This window comes from Hylaeus volcanicus, chromosome 2, assembly GCF_026283585.1.
Source record: "Hylaeus volcanicus isolate JK05 chromosome 2, UHH_iyHylVolc1.0_haploid, whole genome shotgun sequence".
Taxonomy (NCBI): Eukaryota; Metazoa; Arthropoda; class Insecta; order Hymenoptera; family Colletidae; genus Hylaeus; species Hylaeus volcanicus.
The window spans coordinates 32,556,140-32,581,825 of NC_071977.1; the positions used below are offsets into that span (position 1 = coordinate 32,556,140).

General features: G+C 40.3%; 2 protein-coding genes and 1 non-coding gene across 14 annotated transcripts in view; 2 read left to right on the plus strand and 1 right to left on the minus strand.

Annotated features, from left to right (window-relative positions):
* Window positions 1–17,151, plus strand: part of LOC128872854 (rho guanine nucleotide exchange factor 10) — a 38,556-nt gene extending 21,405 nt beyond the window's left edge. For 3 of the 4 annotated variants that reach the window (XM_054115945.1, XM_054115946.1, XM_054115947.1), the window contains 10 exons: window positions 9,808–10,018; window positions 10,094–10,331; window positions 10,451–10,633; window positions 10,723–11,019; window positions 11,135–11,227; window positions 11,306–11,530; window positions 11,620–11,781; window positions 11,878–12,084; window positions 12,157–12,471; window positions 12,554–17,151. In XM_054115945.1, the coding sequence (XP_053971920.1) occupies window positions 9,808–10,018; window positions 10,094–10,331; window positions 10,451–10,633; window positions 10,723–11,019; window positions 11,135–11,227; window positions 11,306–11,530; window positions 11,620–11,781; window positions 11,878–12,084; window positions 12,157–12,471; window positions 12,554–14,425 (3,803 nt within the window). In that variant the 3' untranslated portion in view covers window positions 14,426–17,151. Of the gene's footprint in view, window positions 1–1,887; window positions 2,336–9,807; window positions 10,019–10,093; window positions 10,332–10,450; window positions 10,634–10,722; window positions 11,020–11,134; window positions 11,228–11,305; window positions 11,531–11,619; window positions 11,782–11,877; window positions 12,085–12,156; window positions 12,472–12,553 lie in introns of those variants that run through there. The other variant, XM_054115948.1, reaches the window with a different exon arrangement.
* Window positions 355–436, plus strand: Trnas-gcu (transfer RNA serine (anticodon GCU)). Its single transcript has one exon. It is a non-coding gene; the product is annotated as a tRNA-Ser (tRNA).
* Window positions 17,152–20,484: 3,333 nt separating the features above from the next.
* LOC128872857 (transmembrane protein 47) lies at window positions 20,485–25,511 on the minus strand. Of its 9 annotated transcripts, none has more exons than XM_054115959.1 (7): window positions 23,249–25,511; window positions 22,650–22,739; window positions 22,349–22,535; window positions 22,116–22,265; window positions 21,964–22,026; window positions 21,636–21,883; window positions 20,485–20,588 (listed from the first exon to the last, which is right to left on the minus strand). In XM_054115959.1, the coding sequence occupies exons 2-6, from the start codon at window positions 22,701–22,703 to the stop codon at window positions 21,669–21,671; spliced, it is 669 nt and encodes a 222-aa protein (XP_053971934.1). In that variant the 5' UTR covers window positions 22,704–22,739; window positions 23,249–25,511; the 3' UTR covers window positions 20,485–20,588; window positions 21,636–21,668. The 9 variants fall into 9 exon arrangements, with proteins under 9 accessions (XP_053971934.1, XP_053971933.1, XP_053971931.1 ...); XM_054115958.1 differs by lacking the exon at window positions 20,485–20,588 and adding an exon at window positions 20,827–21,489 and having other exon boundaries at window positions 23,249–25,508; XM_054115956.1 differs by lacking the exon at window positions 20,485–20,588 and having other exon boundaries at window positions 20,827–21,883; window positions 23,249–24,247; window positions 25,260–25,504.
* Between the last annotated feature and the right edge of the window lie 175 nt (window positions 25,512–25,686).

Below are 25,686 nucleotides of genomic sequence, written 5' to 3' on the forward strand. Positions count from 1 at the left end.
AGTAACACGAATTGTCTCGCAGGTATCGCCGCATACCTATGAACCAGAGGCGAGAGTCGGTGTTCGCGATAGTCCTCGAGCATCTGTTCACGGCATATCGCACATGTACAGTTACGCGTAGAGTGCGCTGCGCGCGGTTCATTCAGACGCGTACCAATTACAGAGAAAAGAGTATGCCAATTATAGCTCGTCTAGTTGGATCGATATCCATGCAAATGTACAGCTTCGGTACGGTTGATTTAGAAAAAAGATTAATTTCCTACTCGATTGTCCTAGGTCAGTGTTTCTCAGACTTGGAGCTCGTAGACTCATTTTTGCATCGGGAGTTTTTATTCGATTCGATTATTTCCATACGACGAGGTGGCCGAGTGGTTAAGGCGTTGGACTGCTAATCCAATGTGCTCTGCACGCGTGGGTTCGAATCCCATCCTCGTCGATGTCAATTTTTGTTATTTTGCAAAAATGATCGTTCAGCTGGCGTGCGCTTATTCGCGCAGTTAGATAACAAAAAATACGATGCACTTGGTGCAGCGGTAGACGAAACTTATCGTGGCACCTGCGCGCGATATTTCCTGTTTGTTTAAAAGTCTTCGTTTACCGAGAGCTACGCGAAAGACGAAACAACGCCGACCCGTTGCACCTGCTACGTCTCTCCCCTAACGTTATCGCGAACGATAAAGCTGGTCACCTAAGTGGCGGGACGGGAATTTTTAAACACCTCACCGTCGAATAAAAAATCGGTTAAGGATGGTTGTCGATCGGCACGTTCTCGAATCTGAAAGAAAAAGAATAGAACTCATTCGTGGAAAACACGATCGTTACTCGGGAATTTTTCTTAGTTAGCACGGGTGCCAAGTAAACCTCAACGATTCATCCTATGCGTTGTCGAGCGCGCCAGTAATCGAATCGAACGTGAACTGGAAGAAAAATCATTCCGAATCGAAGTAGAACATCGCTCGCGTGAATTGTGGATGCAGGGATTCCGAATGAACTCTTTCAAGTGACAACCGCGCGTTTCGTTCCACGTGTACGCAATGCAGTCGCGTAGGATTAACAAATAGGTTGGGAGCACGAGCGATAAAACGTTGCCGGGACCGTATTACCCCCAATGTGTCGTTAACAAGTAACTCGTGTAAATTACTTACACGCGCGAACCGATACGAATCTACCCGAATACGTGTCTCGACGTTTTTCTTCACCGAGAAATATCTATCGGAGCGACTACAGTCCCATCGATAACCCTCTGCACGGTAAATCCGTAGCAGGTTCTACAACTCCCGTGGAAAATAGCCCTCGCGACTCACCCTCTTGGAGCACAAATCGCTTATGCGACCCATGCTCGCACGGTACTCGTTGGCATCGCTCTCGTAGCTTTCGATTACTTTATTTTTCTGTACTGGATATCCGTTGGAATGGCGGTTATATCGCGTTTCCTGTGATATTCTCTTTCAAGTATAAAAACTATCGATCGGACACAAAATGCGCGATGTCGTAAGACGAACGCGTGCGTGACCAGCCTCCGAATGCATCGCATCTACGTTACCAGCTTGGAGAATAATGTTACGAACTACGACACGGACTACTTCATTTTCTGTGCATACACGTAGCACACGAATCGATATAGAACGTACACGGTTTTCATTATTCGAACGAAATTGCATCCAGCTGGAAGCGTTAAACCGACCAAGAGCCTTTCCTTGTTCTTGTCCCGTGTCGTGGGGATCGTTAAAGATTCATTTCCACCCTGTCGTTGAAGCAATCGAAGGTACGCGCACATAGCGTCGTTAGACGAGGAGAGGACGCGTAAAAACGCATGCGCCCGCGCTATCGCGTGCATCGCAAGATACAAGCTCGTCCCGCTGTCTCTGTTCCGCGAGAGAGAACGCGTGGGTCGACTGCTACAGAGAATGAGCGACGCGGCTCGCGGACGAATAGTGTCGATCGTGTGCTCCAGCTAGGCGGTCGCGTTTCTCCTATCTCGCGACTCGCCGTGTTTACATTCGGACCTTTGTACCGCGATCGAAAACAGCGCAGAAATTCGTTGGAGCTCTTCTCGGAAGTAACGCGAATGTGTCGTTGGTGTCGAAGCGAGTCGATAGTTCGATACTCGCTGCTTTATTTCTCGAACAATGTGACGCGAGTCCGCGATATGTTCGTCGCAACGACGTGTCCGCGCGTCCAGTTGAGACGTTACACGGAAACTGGAATACAGTAATAGCTACGTGGACCAACGACAAAGAGGCAACTGGCAAGTTTTTACGCGCTGATCGCGTTCGGTGCGAGGAATCGGCACCGAGGTCCTTGGTGCGTTTCCACGGAGCACCGCTGCGAACCGGTCAGTACGAGTAACCAACCTTACGATGTAATAAACTTTAAAGTGTACGAACTCGGATGTTTTTCGAGCCCGTAGCCGTCGGGGAGGTATACGCGCGCGAGTGGGCGTGCATTGGACGCGCTTCTCGCGTGCCCCGTGAATTAGTTGCGTCGAATCGAATTAGTCAACCCCGGCATGGGATAAATTCGCGCGAACGATTCGTACGGATCGCTAGAAATTCGTTTTGATATTCATTGAATATTCCATAACTTCGAATCGAACGGACGTTTTATCTAGGCGATACTTTATCCAACTCGGCTCGAATCGAATTATTCACCCTTGATGTTGAATTTCACGATTTACCGAATTGTTGGAAATACTTGTTGACATTTATGGATCTCCTCAGAGGAAATATATTAATCCTCTGTTGTCTTTTAATCTTTGTCACGGTGTCAATGTTTACCAAAGTCGAACGTAATTGTTGTGGAAGGTCATAGAGGGTTAAGGTCTTCCAGCAGCTGCCAACGACAGTAGTCGATACAGAGCGAATACAGGAACATTTTTTGCTTCACTTTTCTCCTCTTTTTGCGTGCAACCTCAAGGGAAACGCGAAAAAACATACTTAACGTATAAGAATACGAATAACTCGAGCATCGATCTCGGGAGTTCGATAACTGTACAAACTTATTTAAAGCACGAGTTTCATTTTTTATCGATTACGGTTGGATTTTAATTTAAATTGTTTGAAAAAAAAAGAAGAAAAAAACAAAGGAATGGCTGTGGAAAAAAAAGTAATTAGACTCGCGAAGAACGTACACGTTAGATCGTCTTGTTACGTTTTACAAAGTTTGCGCTCCAACGATGTGGAATTGTGGACACAATTGGACACGTTCGTTTCCCCATATATTTGCTCGTGAAAAGGGGACGAGTGGGTAGCTCGATAGAAGAGAGAGCCGAGGACTGCTATTATTCGTGTCGTATTAAATCGAACAGTTATATTTATTCGATCTCGATTCTATGGAATATAAAAAAGAATAGAACGTGTAATGGAACCTCGGAATGGAAAAATCGATGGTACAGAAACCAACGTTAGTCTGCACAGTACATAATATTTTATTTTATTTTAAACTAGCAAGTATATCGATCGATCGATACATTTTTTTTTTTTTAAGGCAATTGTCACTTTGAGGAGCGATGGATAAGTTGGAGCATTTCTTTAGGACTATAACGGTCGTATCCTTCACGCTTCAAAATGACATTTCACAAACATTTTTTCGTGTAAAAGAACACGTGGTTCTACGTTCCGTTTGTACTCTGTGTCCGCTCGTGTGTGGTTTGATGCGTAGGTGGATCACGACGCGTTTCCAAACATTTTCTTTCGTGAAAGTTCAGGTAGTTGCGACACGACACAGAAAAAATAATTTGGGTGTTTACCGAGTCGAGGGAACGAGCAACCGATCACCTTCGCAGCTTCTTTAGTTTTTCGACGATATTCAAATTAAGCGTATTATTAATTGATTAAAGAATATACGTAACAAGGCTCGGATATGCAAAGTTATCGTACGACTAACGAGACCCGGTTTATTAGAAGATAAATGCAAATTGGTTATAGCCAACGGTGTCTCTGACTGTAGCAACGATGAAAATCATGTCTCTTTTCTATCCCATCGCAGTCTTCGTTATTACGCGAAAGCAAGCATACAGCGTATATTTACATTCGCATTTAGTAATTTCAAGATCCGATAGATACTCTCGTAACTGTCATCGAAAACGATCCAAGTCTCTTTCTATCGTAATACTCGATCGGTTAATCGTGAAACGTGCGCCGGGTGCGCGGGAAAATTTATTCGTGGCCATATATAAAATTAAGCACGTTTTAAAGACACGCTAGCGGTGTCGTTCTTCGCATTATTGAACATGATTTTCTTGATCACCGTACGGCGATGCATGGCGGCGCGATAATCGACTTCCTGCGCGCGAGTAAACGCAACGACGCAGAAGGGGTGTCTGGACCGGTCGTGTTTATCTCCGAAGACAGTAATGACCAAGTCCTCCCCACCGATGGTGCCGTTGCCGATGATTTATCCTTTAAGGTCCGGATCTACGAGTCGTCGTTTTTCATTCTTCGAAGCCCCGTTCAAAGAGCATCGATGCATTGTTTTCCCCCCGTTTCCATCGAGCCTTGATAAATGTTACGACAAAATGCTCGCCGTGATACGAGAAATCACGGTTTCGTTAACGACCTCATTCGTGGTCTCCGAGGCTCCCTAAACTTGGATTATCAACCGAGACGTGTCGGCTGCAATGGAACGAGCCCCAAAAGGAGACCTCGAGCAGAACGAACGAACGGAATGGATGCAAAAGTAAACCTCTTGCTCTCTTAAGGTTGGCTATATAGTTCAGGAACTTACAGGTGTTTCACTCCTACTGCTTCGGTATTTAAAGACATTAAACTACAAATATTAGGGGTTACAAACAATTGAAACAAACAATTATCAGGCAGGGAATTTATTTCTACACTCAATTACGATTCAGCATGCACAGAAATTTGTGTTTATATCGTTTGGCTCGCATTTTCTACTCGCGTAGGACACCAGAGTTCTAAAGGTGACCACGAGCGAGTCTCGAGGTCGAACTGACGTGTCGAGCGAGCATTCCGAATGCGTTATGCGTTGTTCGTTGGTTGTTTCCGGTTTGCGAGAAGAAGGGATACGCCGCAAAAATCGCGTCTTTTTCGTCTATCATGTTTTTTCATCCTTGAACATTTAGCCTTCTTTCGTTGAAAATAATCTCTCCGTTTGTGTCGTTCCTTTTCTCACGAGATAAACGTAGATTCGAAACTTTAGCCATTTGTCCCATTAATTCGAGTAAAAGCTGGCAACGTTACCGTCCAATTTTCCTAGTATTATACTCCGATATACGCGTACACACATCCGTACCGCAAAATTTTATAACCGTTAAAGGTAGAAAGGTCTGTTGGAATTTTACGTTGTACATTTTTTTTTCTTTCAGCCACTTTGCTTTCAATCGCGAATATTTCTCGAGATTGTTGCGCTATCGCGTGCTTTCGGAATATAGACTTCTTTATTGCTTCGAAGAAAAAAGAAAAGAATAAAAAAATAAATACTCGATGCAGCTGCGCGTACGAAAGCGTCGATAAATGGTAGTTTCGTTGCTTCTGGGGTTGATATCTGTGTATGTGTCGATACGGGACTTTTATTCTTTTCAAGCGTCTCAAGGTGACTAGGATTCAGCCAGACCGTTACGAATACTTTGAAAACCGACAGCGAAAACATAAAACCAAAGTCGTATAAGCAGCGTGCGAACGCTATACGTTTTACCTATCCTCGTCTTCGTCATTTATGGAGAAGTGACGTAACGCTGCATCGCGTGCCAACCATGTCTATTCCTCGAAACGTTGTTTGACATGTTTGACATTGATTTTTCAAAATTGAACAAAAATTGAAATCGAAGTCCTCGAAATTTGAAGGTTGCGAGCGTTTACCGTTCGTTCGTCGGAGAGTTCTTAAACGGGTCGAACAATAAGTTTAATGTGCTCGGTTATTGCCATAAGTAGATTAATTCGAGGACGACCTTATCGAGCATGTGAAAGAACTTGAATTCGTTTTATCGCGCAGACAATACAATCGCGAGTAGAGGACGAACGCGAATGGACGGAAAAGCGGTTAAGATCTCGGATGACCCTGGACGCGAGTGCCTAAAAGGGTTCTTACTCCATATTCTTATTAATTCACGAACGCGTGGTATTTAAACGTTTGCGAGTCAGGTTTAAGTGAAGCGCAATCTCTCGGATGATCCTGATTGATTTCTTGCAATATTCATGTCGAGCAAACAATTTCAAATGTTTGGCGAAGCTTGCACACGTTCCGACGGATTATGCGCGCGGAATTATGTAACGCGTACAGCACAACGCGATGAATGTCCACTGGCTAATTCCATTAAGATACAGATCCAAGGTTCTGGAAATACCGGTAAAAAGGAGCCGACACGTCGAGCCTCGTATCGACTATACAACCCTGATCTGCTTTGTCCCCAACAAACATTTGATATCAAAGCCATCTATTAATGTTTCGGGACCTCTTCGGAATTTAGAATCAAACGTACGTAGCGACTTGGACGTTATTATCACTCGCTGGAATTTATCGCGCAAACGCGTTAGTTTCAATTGATTATGCACGAAATGCGCGCCGAGTTGCAAGCTTAATGGACGTAAACGCTGCCAATGAGCGAATATCACCGCTCGCAGTTGCCGCGCATTGGTCATGCCGTCTTCTGGGGAACGATAAATAATCGTTGCATACATGCATAACACGGTCGGTCGCGCACAATTCCCAGAAGTGTCCCGTACTGTTCATTCATACTTTCTTCCGTTGTCGAGGGTTTATTCCAAAGCGGAGGTTATCGCATTGCTGGAATTAATTACAATCGTTTTCTGAATCTTGAAACGTTCGTTCGCTACCAGGCGAATTTATAACGATGAAAATTCTTAACAGTCAAAGATTCAACGTAAGATCGTTTCGCGTTGCAACGGAGAATCACTGTTTTCCTTCGGAGATCACGCGTCCAAATCGAGGAAAACAAACCACCGTCCTTTCGACCGCTAGATTGCAAACGTACTTTTGCAAGCAGCATGAAGTAACGATGCGAAAAGGTTCGACACGATTTTACGATATTATACAACGAAGACGGTTCGCGTCGAATTATTCGCACGTTAAATAGCCCGATACCGTTAGCGTGGATCGCGGCGCGATCATCAAATTATCATCCCTGAAATATTCACGTGAAATCGATCGTTTCGGATACCGAGTTCTGCCGAAAGATTCTTCCTTGTTTCTGTGTTCGAGTCATTGTACGCGCAACCATTGATAAGATTTTAACCGATTCTTTCTCATAAATATGCTGTAGTTAAACTTTAATTTCCGACGGACAGTGTACGTCCAGCAGTTAAACGTTAAACCTGCAACATCCTCATTGGGAACTGTTGCATTTGCATAATGTACATGTACAGTATTGCAACCGCTTTCCGACTCTCGACATCCACCCGTTTATGGTTGTGCGTATCTTCTAGATTTCCATTGTGTCACGACCAAACTTTTCGGCCAACCTAATAAATCGCTACGATCATTGGACCGTAAAACAGCATCGAAAGTAGATTGTTTGTAAGGCTCCGGTACTCGTGCTTCGAAGCGACATTTGCTACATAACGATAGTGTTATAGGATTAAATCACACTCGAAAAATGTTGATAATAGGTATGTGAGTTTAGAGTCGCGCATCGTAGAGTCGGAGTTAAATAACAATGCTTAATTCCTGGGCCAGCGTCTCCTACCAGTTCTCTCCGTCCTCAGCCGTGACCGTTAGAGAGACATTTACTCAAAAGATTCCAGTACCTCAAGATTCGAGCCAAGAAAAACCCGACTCGCCAAATCGAATCGAGTACTCGATCGTTCAAGCGATAGTTCAAGTCAGTGTTACTCAACCTTTGGCGCGCTCTGACGAAAAGGGAGGCGTATCGTAAAAAATACCCGAATGTTATTCGGCGACGACCTTTGATTCGGTCGAGATAGAGCGCGATGTCCTCTGAACTTGAACTTATTGTTAGTTAGAATCCTTTCTCTCGCAATTAACGACGCTTGCGACGCTGACGGTCCCTCGTGCGGAAGTGGCAGGTTCTACGCGTTTGTCGGTTTTATTGGACCTTCCGGTGTGCGTGCCGCGCTCAAGTTACTTACTTGGGCGTTAACTTAACATCAGGGTGACTATCTGGTTAACGCCAGTTCGTTCTGTCGTTTCTCGTAGGCTCTTTCCCACATTTATAAACGACGCCTAATGTTTTCGCGTGTGCAACTCAATGTTTTGTTTTTGTTTTGTTTGCCTGTAGAAGAGCTGCCGTAGCACGTAGCTCTCGATTTCTTCGAACCCTCGAACGTGTTTGTTTTGATAGCCGTGTAAGCAAGCCGAAGGCGCTCTCGTATCATTGTTTACTATTTGTAAACCGTATTCTCCGTTCAAAGTTGAACTAGGTCGTGGAAAAGACGTGTTCATCGGGATCAGGAGAATCGAATCTTGCACGGTCCATCGAGCAAGAGATTAGGTGAACGTTGACGATCACTGGCTGAGTTTGTCACCGAAACGTGGGAACCAGCCAAGTGTTCAACTCGAAACGATTTAGTAGTCGAGAGAGGCGAGTGCATGCAAGCCGCATAGTTTATTTCGAATAACGAATAAAACGTAACGGACACATTTCGAAGATTTATTCGTAAATAAGGATTCGAGTTTTATTCAACGTTGATGACGTATTCACTTCGAAGGAATGACTCATTCGAACTTTATCTTTGTCTATATGCTTTTTAAATGCATTTGTCGCGAGTTTAAAGATCATAACGCAAACGATAAGGGAGCGTATTTAGTGTTCTCTTCCGTCGGTTTATTAGAAACGGTTGGAAAATAATTGCAAGAGAAATGTTACAGAAGAAAATGAAGTTTAATTATTTGGCAAATATTACGCAATCTTAATTACGCATCCGTATTATTAGTTATAGAAATATAAAGTGCAAGTTTCACTCGGATCCTCGAAGGATAACGATACAACAATTATATCAAGGAGGAAGTATTTTCCATTGTGAAATCGATTGTGCGATGACGTTTGCGTACTTCGAGAGACGCCAACGTTGCGAAACGACATCTCGAAGACGCATAATTTTCATCGATCCACGGTTGCTCCAACACCTGAACTTTTATAGAAAGAAAAAAGTAGCTCGATAAGACCTCTCGACGCAAACGCGACGTTGACCATTCTTGTGTCGACTTTTAGGAAAAAAGATGATCCAATCTTGAACTGATTGACACACGTTGTATAAATAGAGATTGTCGTCACGCGTTTAACAAAAATACATATAGTAGCCTGGACGTATGGTAATGAGTTGATCTCGAGGAGGCTGTTCAACGAATGCTGTTCTTACGAAAGTTGTCTGTTTGCGTTAGGTCGTATTATTGTTTCTCAGTCTACATTGAAAATCATATTTTTTTTTTTTTTTTTTTTTTTTTTTTTAACCATAATGTAACATACTTTGAACTTAATAGGCACACCAAATTTACTAGCTTCGACCGAGTTATTTTTAAATGAATAGCGAAAATTAACTTGTCATCCCTTTACACCCGGTTTTTGGCACCACCACTCCCATTTCAGTGGACGGCGAGCACGCAAACTAGCGACGCCACAGGTAGACGCGACCACGGCTGGCGTCTCCTTTTGCGTCACCATTTTCTAATATTTTTTCATGGAAATTTTACAAGATATCTTTTAAAGTATATATTTTCACGCGTCGAAATTGAAAGTTTCTACGGTACGTAGTTTAGGTATCGAAAGCTCTGGCGCACAGAGGGCGGCGTTGTTTCAACGTGGTTCGTTTCACTGTGACAACTCTCGCCACGCAGTTATATTTCAAAATAGCACGTGTCGCTTCGTTTTAGATGAACCACGTTCAAGGTGCAGATCATGGGATGACGTAGGACCGACTAAAATGGAAACTGTCGGGCAAACGCACAGACAGCACCCTTCCTTGGAGGCGACCAGGTCCAACACCTCGACACAATCGGGCAGAAGCGAAGATTCCTGGTGCTCGGCGTCGGATCATGACCTCTCCTCGGACGACGAGAGCGAGAAGAGTAATATCAGTATTAAGTAAGCATGCACCGTGTTTCGAGTCTAAGACTTAGATCTAGCTCGGTGTAAGCATTATTGTTAATCCGTTTGCAGAAGTAATTGCCAATTGAGGAACACGTTGCACAAGGCCAGGACGCTCTGCGACAAGTGGAGGTCGCAGAATATGCGAATGAGCAATGCGGACCCATTGGATTCCCCCGGAAATCATGGAAGACTGTCGAGATGGTTCAGCATCCGACGAGGGTCAACGCAACAGTACGACGTGGACTCCTCGGACACGGTGTCTCTCACGAGCCCGATCAAGACGCCTCAGATGCCTCAGCTATGCGAAGTAATTGCGTTAGAGCTTTGAAACTAGTACTTTTCGAACCAAACACAACTATAATACTGAAAATATACCGGTATAATATCGAGCGTTGAACATTTTAGTAAATCCTAAACCTGTTTCAGATCGAAGAGGAGAACAGCGCGATGGTGCAGTTCCAATGTATGCAGCAACGCAGGCAAACCCCACCAGCTCTTCCACCGACACCTCCGAATTTAACCCCTCAGCAGTTGAAACGTCGACACATAGTAGCCGCTATAGTACACTCAGAGAACGGTTACGTGTCGACGTTGCAGAGGCTAGTGAACGTACGTGTACATCGACTTGCAAATGCCGTTCACCAAAGCGTTTCGGGGAATCTCGTGTTTTCCAGTTAAAAATACACCTTCCGTTTCAGGATTACAAGAAACCTTTGGAGGAATCCTCGCCACCTATACTGAGTCAGGCGAAAATAGCGACGTTGTTTCATAGATTGCCAGAGATTTTACAATGCCATACGTTATTCAGAATCGCGCTAGCGGAATGCGTGCGCTCGTGGGACAAAGACGAGAAGCTCGGAGATGTGTTCGTCGCCAGCTTCAGCAAAGCTATCGTTCTCGATATTTACAGCGGGTTTATAAATAATTTTTCGGTGGCCATGGATTTGGCCAAACAGGAGTCAAAGAGAAAGACTGCGCTCGCTGATTTTTTCAAGGTAGACTAATGTTTTCCTTTATTAAAAATTTGCGTATCCAGTTGTGCATAATGTTCCTTGTAAGTATACTTCACGGACAATAGAGTTCTACCCAGCAATTACCGTTATGCTTCAGGTTAAACAAATAAGCGCGCACGACAGATTGTCCTTCTTCGGATTGATGGTAAAACCCGTACAGAGGTTTCCGCAGTTTATCTTATTTTTACAAGTAAGTATAATACCGCCGCGTGTGTATCGATGTTTGCCCTTCGCTGATCGCATCGAATGACGTAAGATTTGTGCCTAGGACTTATTGAAGCATACGCCGCAAGGACATCACGATAGAATGTCGTTACAATTAGCGCTGACCCAATTGGAGAGTTTGGCGGAAATGTTGAACGAGAGGAAACGCGAGGCGGAACAGTTCCAAGCGTTCAAAGAAATGTTACGACACGTGTCCGGGAAATTATCTCATCGTCCACTTTCGTCCTCGTCCAGGTATCTTATTCGGGAAGATAACGTGACACAGTTGGTAAGTGTACATTTTTTTTTTTGGAAAGCCTGGAAACAGTGCCCAAGGGTTTTCGCACACCTAGTATACGTCATCGTTCATTTTTATAGGAATTTAATCAAAATGGAATGATAACGAAGTCGAAAAGGAGAAGATTACTATTGTTGAACGATCTCGTTGTTTGTGTTTCGGTAACACCAAGGTCCGCGGAGGATTTTAACGGTAGCGAGAGACTTACTTTAAAATGGACGTATCCTGTGTCAGACATCGAGGTACAATTATTTCAGATCAGCTAAGAATATTTGATATCGAGTGCATCGCTTTGTACAACGGAATACGTTATTAGATGCATCGGCATAATGTTTCAGATTCAGGATACGAGTACCTCGCCAACGCTGAGCCGTTTGTTGACTGCTGGTCTGAACAAAGGCGGTAGCTTGAAGTCTGATAAAAGCGGAGAATGTGGACAAGCGGGCGCGGACAATCTCTGCGTAGAAATGAACGATCTTATGCACGATTACGAGGTGATGTCTAGGATAAGCGATTTAGTTGCGCAATTGAAGGGTAAATACGAGGTAAGCGTTCTAGCAATCGAGCGATTACTCGTAATTAGGTACACCCTGTTAATCTACGTATTTATTTAAAAGGGGATGACGCTCGAGAAGACTAAGCAAATTTTACAATCCATACAACTGTCGATACAACAAAAAGACGAAGACATGGTTTGGGCGGACAGCTGCTGCTTACAATTGGTAACGAAGCAAGGTCAAATGTACACATTCCAAACCGAGAATCCACTGGTGAAGAAAGACTGGATAACCGAGCTTAGGCTAGCACAACTGGCTTTGGATCCGAATAATTCTCCTTCTTGGGAAGTACCTGAACAGGAACAAAGACCATCCACCAAGATGCCGCTTTTCGTCAGTTCGCAACAGGTGTACCATTCGCAACATCAGACAGAAGTAAGATATTCGATGTTATAAAATATTTCATTAGTTAAATAGTAGCGCGCAAGAAACGCTCTTCAGTACGAATCCTCCTCAGGTACGTTGCGGTTGTTACTACACAACGCAAAATCCACGGCCCACCAGACGTCGCGGGAGAAGTCAAAGTTACTTATGGATATGCACAGGAGATGGTATATCCAGCCACGTAACAGTATTCGGTCAGTCGACGGTAGCTTCCGCGACCTCCCTAAAGCAGATCACAGCTTTCGATCTGGTAGAAACCAGAGTGGGTGCTATAGAGTTCGTAAAGGGTGCCACCACCGATCCGTTATCGCTGGCGGGTGACGTTGTGTGGATGGGCACGGATTCCCGCAAGATCATCGTCTACGCAGCCTCCGAGCCCGAGAAACAGGAAGAGCTGGGCAACTATTCCGTGTCAGGTCCCGTAATACAAATCAAATATCACTGCGATAACGTCTTCGTCGCCTTGGGCGTTGGTTTGCTCCTCCTCTTCAGAAGGCAATTGGACGGCACTTGGAATCTCAGGGATCCATTCGTGATAACCTTGGGCAGCGAACCGGTATCCTGTCTTATGCCTATCAACGCCTCCGTTTACGCAGCTTGTGGAAAGAAAGTTTGGGTACTTAACGCGGTAACCGGCGACGTGACGAAAAGTTTCAGCGCGCAACACGAGCACGTAGGCAGCGTGAAGCTCATGGCTCATTCGGGAGTCGGTCTCTGGGTCGCGCTGAAGAATTCCAGCACCGTCTGTTTGTACCACACGGAAACGTTCAAGCACCTGCAAGATATCAACATAGCGTCGAACGTACTGAGAGTGACAAGGTCGAGCAACGCTTCCAATTCTTGCGGTGATAACCTGAACAACAATCAAACCACTGTCACGGTGACGGCCCTACTGGCGTGCAAAGGTCTCCTCTGGGTAGGTACCAACGTGGGAATCAGCCTGACGATTCCTCTTCCGCGATTAGAAGGAGTTCCGATCATCAGTGGCCGCGTCAATATCTCCTATCACGCTCACTTCGGTCCCATCACCTTCCTGCTAGCTATTCAAAACCCTAAGAACTCGGTGAATTGTCAGACCGACGAGATCAACGACGAAGACAGCGTGCAGCTGAGGACGAAGGAAACCGAGAATAGAAGCAGTAGGGATCGGGCGAGTTTAGACTCGTCGATGACGAGCAATATCGTAAAGCTGAAGCAGCAGCTTGCAGGTAGCCCCGTGATGTTGAGACGGAAACGAAGCAAGGAATACGAGTACAGGGGTTCGAAGACTCTTCCACGGGGACTGGGTTCGGGTGGTGGATTCTTATCCAGCTCCATGTCCGGCTCACAAAGCTCGGGAGAGAATTGCGATGTGTACGGGCTGTATGGGGAGCTAATGTACGTGAAGGATTACGAGAACGAGAACAGCTCGGGCATCGATCCCATTTACTACGAATCCCTGAGGAGAAGCGACCCAGAACTGGCAGCCATACCAAATAAAGTTAGTACCTTAGACCGTAGACTGAAGATGAAAATCACCAGACCAAGATCTCTGGATCTGTCGAATTGGTCGGTGGACTCGCATGCCAGTTCGCTGTATACGTCGTCAGGCTCCGAAGAGAATCTGTCGTTGAAGACTGGAAAATTGTCGCGAAACAGTAGCACGGCCAGTCGAAACGGCCCGTACGACACTACCACGCCTAATAGTAGCATAGTGCAGTCGGTGCCCGAAACTATACCACCGTCCAACAGTCTGAAACCTAACGGTAAGAAAATAAACAAGACGCTACAACAGGTGGAACAACCGAAACGAACTGTTCTGACGCTGATGGGTGGACGTGGTTACATTAATTGGAGGCAACTGAACGCGCAGTCCGCCACCGACAAGGCCTCAAAATCGGGCTACACGTTCAAAGATCCAAACAGCAACGACGCCCATATCGTGCTGTGGGAAATGAAGTTATGATACTCAGTCATGCTAGGCCTATCGTTACGCCTACGTTGGTATGGGTAGAAATGTTAATACCTTCGGGCCGTTTACGATAACGTTCTCGTAGTATCGGCGAATAGGACCAAAAAAAAAAAGAAAAAGAAAGAAAAAACTACTGTCGAACTGATATCTCTGTAAGTAATAAGAATAGCAGTGGGATTGATATCGTATCGATGCTGTCGATACGAGATAATAATGAATTTTGTATCGAATCATTTGATACAACGCGTGTTTAGTATTGACTTTTGATACAGATACTTCTATAACGAATCTGCTACAGTCTTAACGTGAGTAATCCATATACACGTGTATATCCACTGGAGAGTATTTGCATTCGCTACAGTTACGTTCCAAGTGTAATAAATTCATATCGATAGTTCAACATTGGACATGTTTTAGTAACGATTGACAATTATAATTAATATAGTTAATCATTAGCTGACGTGTACGGTTGACAAGTGAATTGTCTCATCCCTAAATATGGTCGGCCGTTTTCGACGATTGAAGTAATCGTTAGTTGTCGCAAGCCGCGTAAAAACCAAAATATCTTGATATCTTTGGATATCGAATTGCTTAAATATTGTCGTTGCGTCGATACGTATCAGTCTCATCGCTAAATAAGGATTCGTTAATTAATTAGCACGGTTTTAAGTCAGTCGCAGGTGTCCGTTGGTAAATGTTTTGAGATCAGGTTGAAATGAGGTTCATCTACGCGACAGTCCTTATCATTAGCAATGCAAAGATCTAGCTCTTGCATAGCTCTCTGAAAACAAACGTTTTTGTATTTGATAAACACGCTTCCATCCTGTAGGAAAGATCATATGTTTTGTTGTAGACTGCGTTTACCGTGTACGCTCGTACACGCTTTACCAGTGATTCTTAACCATCATAGAGAGATTCACCAAGAAATCTGATGAATTTCCATTTCTTATACTTTTTAAATTATTACAATTTCGTATGATTAAAAACAGTACCATGGGCTCCGAAAAATTAAGTCTACTTTCAAAGCAGCGATGATTTACCATTGCTGTTTTAAATTTACCACAAGTTTAATAGTGGTTAAGAAGAACTGTGTTGTGCAATCGTGATTCGGACACGGTTCTTTCTGTGCAAGTTTAGTATAGAAAAATTAGAGTTGATCGCCTGGGTATCTAGAATCACATATGATTAGAAAAGTAACACACAGAGTTAGTAAGTGTTTTGATTTGATGAAAAATTGATGTGCAAGTATACGCGTTGTTGAAGGTAACGTTAACATTCGAACGTGTATTTTAATAAATATTGTTATTATTGAGGTTACACGCTAAAATAATTTAAATCAGTTATATTTAATAGTTCAATTATGGAACGGAATGTATGAAATTCAAGATGATATTCAGAGCGAAACAACAAGGAATGGAAATGCAGTGAATACCGCTGATTCAAATTCCAAGTTTAGTTACGTGGTTTTATTTGAGTCTACTTCGTCTTCAAAATTTGACGAAAATGTACTGAAATCAGAAACTTCGGACCACAAGAGGTTAAAGACTCCCCTTTACATGGGGAAACAAACACAACGCACAGAGCAGCGCCCGTGTGATTTATATTCATTCGTATACGTAGCCATGACTTAGGCATATACAAAGAATCTCTGACAATATATCAAACATTACTTTTTTAAATTTTTTCTTGCTTCGATATAAATAAGAAAAGAATTAAAAAATAAAAAAAAAATAATAATAACGCTTTTCAAGCGCTTATTGAGAGAGTAAATTCACACTGGACACGTTTGGTTTTTGTCATAGACAGAATGAGGGAAAAAGTTCAAATACAATTATTGAAGTTTAGTTTCGATATGCTCGTTATAGGAATTACTTTACCGATTGATTGATAAAAGTTCGTCAAGCGTTTAATAGCATTTTTCGAGGGTGCGCAAGATATATTTTATATCTTTTATAAGCGTTAGCACGTTCGACATTTTTGATATATTAAAACGTAGGAAATGATTGAGGAATGAATTAAAAGACACGACTTTTATTGGCAATTCGAACAAATTCGATATATCCCTTCACTTTTCTAGAGGAACGATACTAAATTTGTTTGAATCACCAGTTGGAATCGTGACGTTTCATTTTTTATGTATATTTTACTGCGAAACGCGATAGGAGATCACCGAGAGAAAAAGTAAGTCTTTGTTCTCTATTTTGTGATAGATCGAACGGGAACAGAGATGGGGTTAGTAGGAGGAAAAGAAAGTTTATATCAGTTACCCAGTGAGAGAAGTATATCGGTAGTTTTGTCGCAAATGTGCTGTTAAGTTTTCCGCTGTCGGCATGGACGAAAGAAAGTCTGCGTGTACATAAACATTTTTTCCGAGGAAATTAATTTTTATATCGAATTGAGAATCCTGGATAGATTTATATTTTGTACACTAACTTTTTTCTTTTCGTTTAGGTTTATATAAATATATACATATGTAATCTTATTTTGTATTTATACGGATGATACACACATGGAACAATTATTCAGCAATAGTTTGTTTACACGTGTGTACGTACAACGTACAGGTCAAGCACGTGCATATATATATTTATGTATGTATACACACACGCGCGAATCCGAAAATTTTGTTACGTTAGCGGTCAGAAAGGCTCTTCAGTACGACAATTTTTCACTATTTGTATGGCTACGTTGCTGAATATTAATAATTATTTAAAAGCGAATATGAGATTGTTTAACTCCTCTACCTTTTTTCGCATATACCGAAGGACTGGTGTTCCTTCGCTTAGGTTATTTTGATAGCAATTGTAATTCCTGAATCCTGTTGAGACTGTCTACAAAATTATTTTTCAAATTCTTTACGCTTCTTAAGCGCTCATATAAAGAATTACATTTATTGAATTATACAGTGCAAACGATGTGATAAAGTAAATAATTGTGAAAATCCAAATAGCGTATTTCTAGAAGTTTCGTGTTGCCAAACACGCTACACAACACGTTAGTTTTTCGATATATATTTATTCTTTGTACAATATTACGATATGTTTACATTGTAATATGGCGCATAAATAATTTTTGTTCACATAATTCTATCGGTATAGCTTTGTAACATTTCTGACAAGGAAAACAAATTTACAATTTCTTTGCTCTATATCTTTCATGACACCTACTACGATATGCATGGATAAGTACAATATGTGTACTATACAATATGAAATGTTGATAAGTATCGAGTAAAACCATGTTGTTCTACTTTGTTTGGGATGCTATATGTGAATCTATTACATACAATGAACTCTCTCTATACTGCAAATATTTTCATTGTAAATAATCGTAGAAACTTTCCTTTTACCTATTCAAGATGGTAATGTCTTATTATAATGTACAAATTAGGAAATAGCTATCATAAAGACAGCTCTCTAAACAAACGTGTTTCTCCATCGTGTTCTCCGAGATCTCTAATTTCAATGTTACATTGACCAATGCCCATTTCGTAAAAAAAAAAGAAAAAAAAATGGAAGTAATTTAAACAAAATATACTCGCAACATTACACGTAAAAAGTTACTCGTGTTTATCAAATTCTTCTAATACAATCCATGATGATTAAACGAGCAGTATGCTTTATCAGTTGTCCAAACGAATATCATTTTTGTTTTCCTCGGTAAATAAAATATACCACTAAATATATTTTCTTCTTAACGCACACGACAGAGAAGTCATATTTTTGTTTAAGACTGCATAGATGTAACAAATAACTGTAACATTTTTTACTCTGGTATGGTGCTCTATTAATTCTACATTATATTTAAACTCGCTTAATTACACAATCACCTTATCAGTTTGCTCGTGGAACGTACGTATATATTCGGTGATAGAGATAGAGTAGAAAATGATGAATCGTTATCTACGTTGCAATTCTAATGCAGAGATACGAGCTTATAACGAGTACTTAATAGATCAACACAGTGGTTGTAAGTTGGAAATTTCTTCATCCACAAAAATGAAGAATTAAAACGCGGATTTTGTTGCGTCAGCAGTTTATAATTTCAAGAATCATAGGCTTGTTGCTTATGTCCTGAAATTTTCATCGACTTGTTTTCAACAAGAATCGCTGAACGTTTTAACCACTTATTAATTTCATTGCCTTTTCTTTGAAAGAACAGCAAAGTGGACGTACACGAGTAGAATGCGACTCGTATCGTGCTCAACTTGCAACAAAGATTAGCATAATTTTACTCGGTGAAACGACGATCATTCTCAGACAAATTCTATTCGCTGTCAAATATAATTTCATTTCAATAATTCAAATCCTAATTTATATTCAACGAGAAGGCAAGTAGTATTCTGCCCATCTCCGATTTGCAATCATTCGAATCCTTCTTTTGTCGATGCATACGCTTGACTGTATTATAAACTTCTTAATTAACGTTAACGTTTGTTTCATCTTTTTAAACATATTCTTTCAACATTCGGTTACATTTGGTCTTACGCAATACTCTATTTCAATAATAGCACATATCAAAATCGAAAGGCGCAAATCGACAGTGTCCGGCAAAAAAGTAAATGCACTGTAAATTCTTAATTTTAAAGTTCTCTCTCCTCCCCCACTTTGGAAAGCATGATTGATTTGCCGCGTTACGCGAAGTGCATGTATGGAGTTTTGTTACCTTCAGACACTCTCTTTCGGAGTGTCGCGACAATTGCATGTGTTAGTCATTCTATTACATGTATTTATAAAATACCTATATATACATATACGTACACGTATGTAATGCAGATAACATAATAGATAAATACCTGCCCGAGCTGCCTCTATTCCCATCGCACACTTAAATATTTGGTGCTGTGTTTTAAACTTAAAGTGTACTCGACTTATAGGGAAGTTAAGAAACTTCACCCTATAGAAAATGGGTAAAAATGATAAACGTTCGTTCGATTCAAATGAACACGAAGAAAAAGAAACGGTTACCGAACAAGAGTTACTATGAAATATATAATACTGCTAGAATTTGTATCTTTGTCCAGCTACATTCGATGGAATCTTCAATATCATTCTTAATTAATCGTAATATTGAAAATATCATCGGCAACATCATAACGCGTACATATGTCAGCTCTCACATTGCATACATGTCTTTGTTAAATGGCAATAATTTCGTAGGATTACTGTCGATATAATCACACATACTAATTCTTTTCTTTCTGTGGAAAAAAAAAAGGAACAAAACAAAACGAGAAATACTTGAAAACATTAGACAACTTGAAATCGCGAAACTTCATACCAACTTTGCGTATACTTTAATTTGTACAATTGCTTTTGAACTATTCACTTACGCGTCAGCGAAGAAGACAAACAATTTTAAGAGTTTCAGTCGTTTGGAACTGCCTTGGGGGGAAAAAGAAAGAGTTGCTGCTATTACTAATGTAATGCGTGAAATAAATATCTCGTGTAAATGAACACTTAAACATCTTAATCCTTTACACTATGAGATGTACAGGAGAGACAACAAAAGTTGATCTCCTCTAAAACTAAATGAAATCATGTTTCATTGGTTTTGGAAGAATTACAGAAGAAACATTTTTCTTCTCATTCACTTTCTTTCGTGCACCTTTTGCAATTAAAATATTCGTAATCGGGAAACAATCGCAATAAAAATTTATCGGAGGTAGCATTTACATAATTTTTAATGCACTAAAAATACATTTGTATTTCCATGAGAAATAAAGGAAGACTTTTGGATAAATACGAATACGAAAATAATAAATTTGATTCAATGTACAAATTAACGATCAGGTCGTTCGTTTACAATGCACGTGCACAAACTGGTATTGTTTCGTATAATTTTATGGTTTTTCGAGAATAATGATTTTATCTCTAAAAATCTGTTAGTCGATTAATATTATTGTTATTCGCAACAATCGACGCGGCGTGTGCCCAAGCATGCAATTTTTAAAAATATTTATATTTTTCGCACTCGAGATTACTTTTACTCAAATTTTTTTTTGTAGTTTCTCATTCATTATAGTTATGTGCGTGTATGCAATCACATGTTATGTTACTTACAACAATTTTAGGCCAAGATTTATTGCAGGATACGTGGAAGTATAAGTTGTAAACATTATTTTCTCATAATATTATACCAAAAATACTGGTGAATGCTACAATAATATAAATCATTTGATTAAAGCAAGTATCACTTTCAGTAATAGTAATAAAAAAAAAAAAAAAAAAAAAAAAAACTAAATGAAAGCGAACAATAAATTACTAACATCTAATATATATATACATATATATGTAGAGAGAGAGATATGTATATATGTGTGTGAGTGTGAGTGTGTATATGTACATACTACATATAGAAAATATACTAAAATGTAATAAATAATAACTAATTGAAAGTTGCACGTCGTACGCAAAAACAAGGATAAGAATCAATGATTTATTTGATCTTGACTAACGAGAGGCAGTGTTCTTGTCTTACTAATCATATTAATTCATCGAATTTCTCAGCTATTCACAGTTGAAATGTTTGTTCCAGTTTCGAAAATGAAAAAGCATGGAATAGTGTTAAGTACTCAAGTATTATGTGCTGTGTAAGAAAACCAAAACTCATATTTAAAGCTAACTAAACACAATAATAAATTGTTAATTTAGGCATAGCGAAAGTTACCGTGAAGTCATAAACATTAGCAAATCGAAAAGTTTCTTGCCATTATGTCCCGAGTCACACGGTAATGGTAAATGCGACAGTTGTGTCAATTGATTTTTCGTTTTTACAGATAAGTAACGCAGCATCGTTGTTACCATTGTAATGGTATCAAAAGTTGATTAGTAAATTTAAAAAATAATGTAAATATACTATATAAAAAATATTTGTTGTATAATACACGTAAAACATAATACTATAGTAAACTTAAAATAGCAATGGTCCCGAAATTGTTGATATGAGAAAATTGGAAATTGGTAACCAATGAGCGAACTCAATCGAATCTCAGTCAAGTTGCAAACCCTTTTTCGTCAAATGTCCAACGACGGATTGTTTAGATGTTTGTACATCCCCTATATCGAAGTAATAGTTAAGTCCGATACATGCTGGTGTAACAAGTAGACTACATATAAAAAACCATTCACTCTTATACGTGTGTACGTCTTTTTTTCCATGAATGTATCAAAACGTGAGGACAGAAAAAGAAGAAATTAATCACCTAGAGAACAACGTCGGGCAGGGAGCAATGCCACTAGGCTAATTGCGTTCCACTTCGTCCACCATGATGTCCCATGCCGATCATAGAACCTCCGCTACCGATATCGTCGCGTACGATCTTTCTTTCTTTGTAATAAATTTCCTCGCTCTCTTTATCGCATAACAACAACACGGCTCCACCAAACAAGAAAATAGCTGCACCCCATCCAACTCCGTATGCCCAACCGAATTCCCATGTTGCTCGATTTCCTGTAAAATATATTACATTTAAACTTTCGTACATATATTCATTTATTCACGCCAGTATTTATCGTAGAGTTGCGACTTACCAAGATTGAGTTCCGTGGCAAAACACACTGGATATATCACTAAAGCTATTAGAAGCGATACCACTGAAATACGATAAAATAAATGCATAGCGTAAACAAGAAATGTCAGTCGATATTAATATGTATACATTGTCTGAAATCGTCATACTTACGTGCGAATCCCATACAGAAGACAGCAAATCTATAATACTTGTGCTTGTCACGATTATCTTGTGACCTCAAACCAAGCCCTGTGAGAATTGTTGCAGCGATGTCTGTTAATAAACAAACTACGCACAGAGCGGCAGCTGCTTTTATGTAAGCTGTAAAAGCAGATAAAATAAATGTTAACAACTTTCTTGCGTTTGGATACGAGAACTTTGTTAGATATAAATATTTGTCGTACCAACGTCTCTGGCTTGATAACATCCTGCTGGATCTGGTATGTTAAATGGCAGTGGTGTGGGCGCGCTCTCTTCGATGCAATGCGCGAACAGACCTTGTCTCCATCCCAATGCCATTAACCAATCGGTAGATGCCAAGCCCATTATCATTAACAGTATCACTATTACCCCGCATATAAATGCAATCACCTGTAATCGATAGAAAAATAATATTTATACAATGAAAACAATCAACAAGGACTGTACTATAGCCATAAAAATTGGTCGGAAGCAAGAGTAATTTCCAAAGGAATTTGAGTGTACCTGTGCAATTTCGGTATCACCCATGTGATCCTCTGCAACTGTGTACATGATCATTGTAGATCTACAATTATACTTTCAGGACAGCCCAAACTGAACAGAATCAGGGAACTCTGCTTTTAATTAACCCTTTGCACTCGAGAGGCAACTCTCGGTTGCTACTAGGTTTTACACAGTAACTTGAGCAGCAACCAAGAAATGACAATCTTTGTTTTAATGTCAGATTCGATGTCTTAGACCCGTGATTACATTCTTAAATACATATTCTTTCAAGAAGAGTGAAATGATAGAAATAAGTGTTTTATGATCTTTATTGCTTGAAATGCCTTATAATTCTATAAAAATGAATATCTATAACAGAAACAATTTGATCCAAGAACAATTTGATTTTATACTGTTGCAAAACAAGGTTACTTGTAAAAAGAAAAAAATGCAAAACAGTGTATTAAAAAGTTTTTTTTTTTTTTCTGATATAGAGGGTACGGAAAATATTAAAATATAATAATTGTCGACATTAATTCGCAAATAGAGTAGCTTTCTATTAACCGCAGGAAGTTCGTCGGACACTTGCAAAATCGTCTAAACATGTTAGTTCGCCGTACCGAAAATGTCGTTGAGCGCAAAGGGTTAAAATCGTTTCGAGCTTTTTTCACACTCTCTTCGGCCGCCTCGAGCACCATTTACGGGACATCGTACACTGTTCCGCGGAACACCCTCGGTAGACAACAGGGAAGCATTTAAAGAATGGTTCAGAGGACGCGAAACTTTCACGAGCGAGTAACACCTCCAAGGTAAACACAGATCAATCGCATTTTCGTCAAATTCGTTGAACAAACTTTTTAATTACATCGTGCCTCGAATAGTGACACACGCGTTACATAGTTGCTAGCGACTTTTTGTTTAGCATTCGACGAAACTGTTCAAAGATTGTTCGTTTAGCGAGGTCAACCAGGGACAGAGTCTGTCCGAGGTTGAGGGAGTAATTGGGTTCCAGGGAGGCTGCGCCCATTAAAGGTCGTGGCGCAGTGCGCGTACGCGGTAGAGGGTGCAGACGAAACCTGAGACGTGCGCGTACTGTTTATAAAAGTATTTTTTAATATCATCGTGACCGAAGTTTAGCTTGTGCCCAATTACAATATCGATATTTTAACTTTTATTCGTTTTAACGGTTTAACCTTTGGGAGTCCAAGTTTTCAAAGTATCAACAGACTGCAAAGATTGGCTTTTTCTTGCAAACAGAAATGACGTCGGTTGTAATGTTACGTCAATGTATTTATTTGTCGAGTTCTAATCACCTAATTTGGATCACGATTTGCACAAAAAAATACTGTGTAAAATTTAAAAGCATTTCGTTTTATTGCTTGCAATACTTTTTGAAGCGAAAATCACGTCACTTTTTAAAGCGAAAATCACGTCACTTTTCATCTTGTTACTTGTAAGGTACACAAAACATGGAATTTTACTTATGCATTTGGATCTAATGCTTTCGTGATCAGAAATGATCATAGGCATAAATCGGTAATCGAAAGTTGAAGCTCACCTTCAGTGGCCTGGTAATAGTGATTGTTTCAATGGTGGTTGTTTGTTGCATTCTTGCTTAACTGTAATAAAAACAGAACAAATTCATAACATAAAAATAAAGAAAAAATGAAGGTATCAATAGAAAATAAATATACGGCTAATGTAACCAAACAAAAGAAAAGATTATTTGCAAAGGATAAAAATATACAAGAAACATATTGATAATGAGTGCTGCAATAAAAGGTCATCGAGGTGACTCATAAATCCTGCTAATTATGTTTATTCTATATACGTCACACAAGTCATAGAAATTTCGTCTTTTTTTGTTGCATGATATTCCCTTGTAATTGAAATTAATATTGAAGAATCGATAAATATCGTTTATCAATCACACAAAATATATAAAATAGTTGTTACATTGATTTTTTATGGCTGATAAGTGTTCTACTACAGACCTATACTCTTTTTTTTCTATTATTCCTAACTGTTGTAACACACAATGAAGACTTAGCAATTATAAAGTAAACAATAATACATACGTACGTTACAAATTACAAACTTAATTGGGAAACACCTGGGTTAAATTACGAAAATTTTATTCCATGTGCTGACAACAAGAGGATTAGTCACACCCAATACAGCTTATCTCAAACTATACAAAGTGTATTCTAGTTTTTCTCCAACGAGAACAGAATGTCGAATGTGGAAAATACCAGTTTTCATCTTAGCAATTACTTTGAACGAAACAGTACACTTACAACAATAGATATATTCACTTTAGAACGCTATCAATCCGCAAACGCATCAAGCATTAAATTGGAAGAACGCTACTCGAGAATTTTGACAGATAGAAAATAGACCACGCGTGAACCCTATACGAGTTCAGAGTATATAAACACTAACAAGATTCAATATCGAGGGTTATGTCACTGGAAATGTCAACAACAGGTTTCAATAATATGTTCCCTATATGTTGCGTATGCTTGGCACGCATACAACGAGAAAATGCAAATTGCCTCGATGAATAATGGCTCGTAAAGCTTGTATAGGACAAACGTTCCTATTGGCTCCCGATACGACGAGATTTCTAACCTTGACACTGATTGGCATAGCACGCGTTTATTCGACTGACGAATAGAACTCTACGCTCGGCGTACACTTGACTATGTGTGACCAATAGAAACGAATAGAAATAGTTATCTTAGCATTGCCCATCAATTTGCCCTCTTTCTAGGTAAGCTAGGTGTGGCTACGGGTGGCTAAGGGCGCGTTCCAATATTACTATAGTCCAGTGGCGCCATCGGTGGGAAAATGGCCAAGTTTGTAGCCAAACAAGTTTGCACTGTTCCCACTAGATGGCGACTGCGACAGAAACGGGCGCCATCTAAGGTAAAAAAAAAGTGAGAACTATTTCTCGATGAACTTGGGCGTTTTCCCACTAGACGGCGACTGCGACAGAAACGGGCGCCATCTAAGGTAAAAAGTGAGAACTACTTCTCGACAAACTTGGGTGTTTTCC

Bases quoted from the DNA above. Each gene is read 5' to 3' on its own strand.
- LOC128872857 (XM_054115959.1), bottom strand. From the start codon at position 22,703: ATGATCATGTACACAGTTGCAGAGGATCACATGGGTGATACCGAAATT. The intron at 22,536-22,649 runs GTACACTCAAAT...TATCGATTACAG, and splicing joins GTGATACCGAAATTGCACAG to GTGATTGCATTTATATGCGG. The intron at 22,266-22,348 runs GTACGACAAATA...CTGCTTTTACAG, and splicing joins TTATCAAGCCAGAGACGTTG to CTTACATAAAAGCAGCTGCC.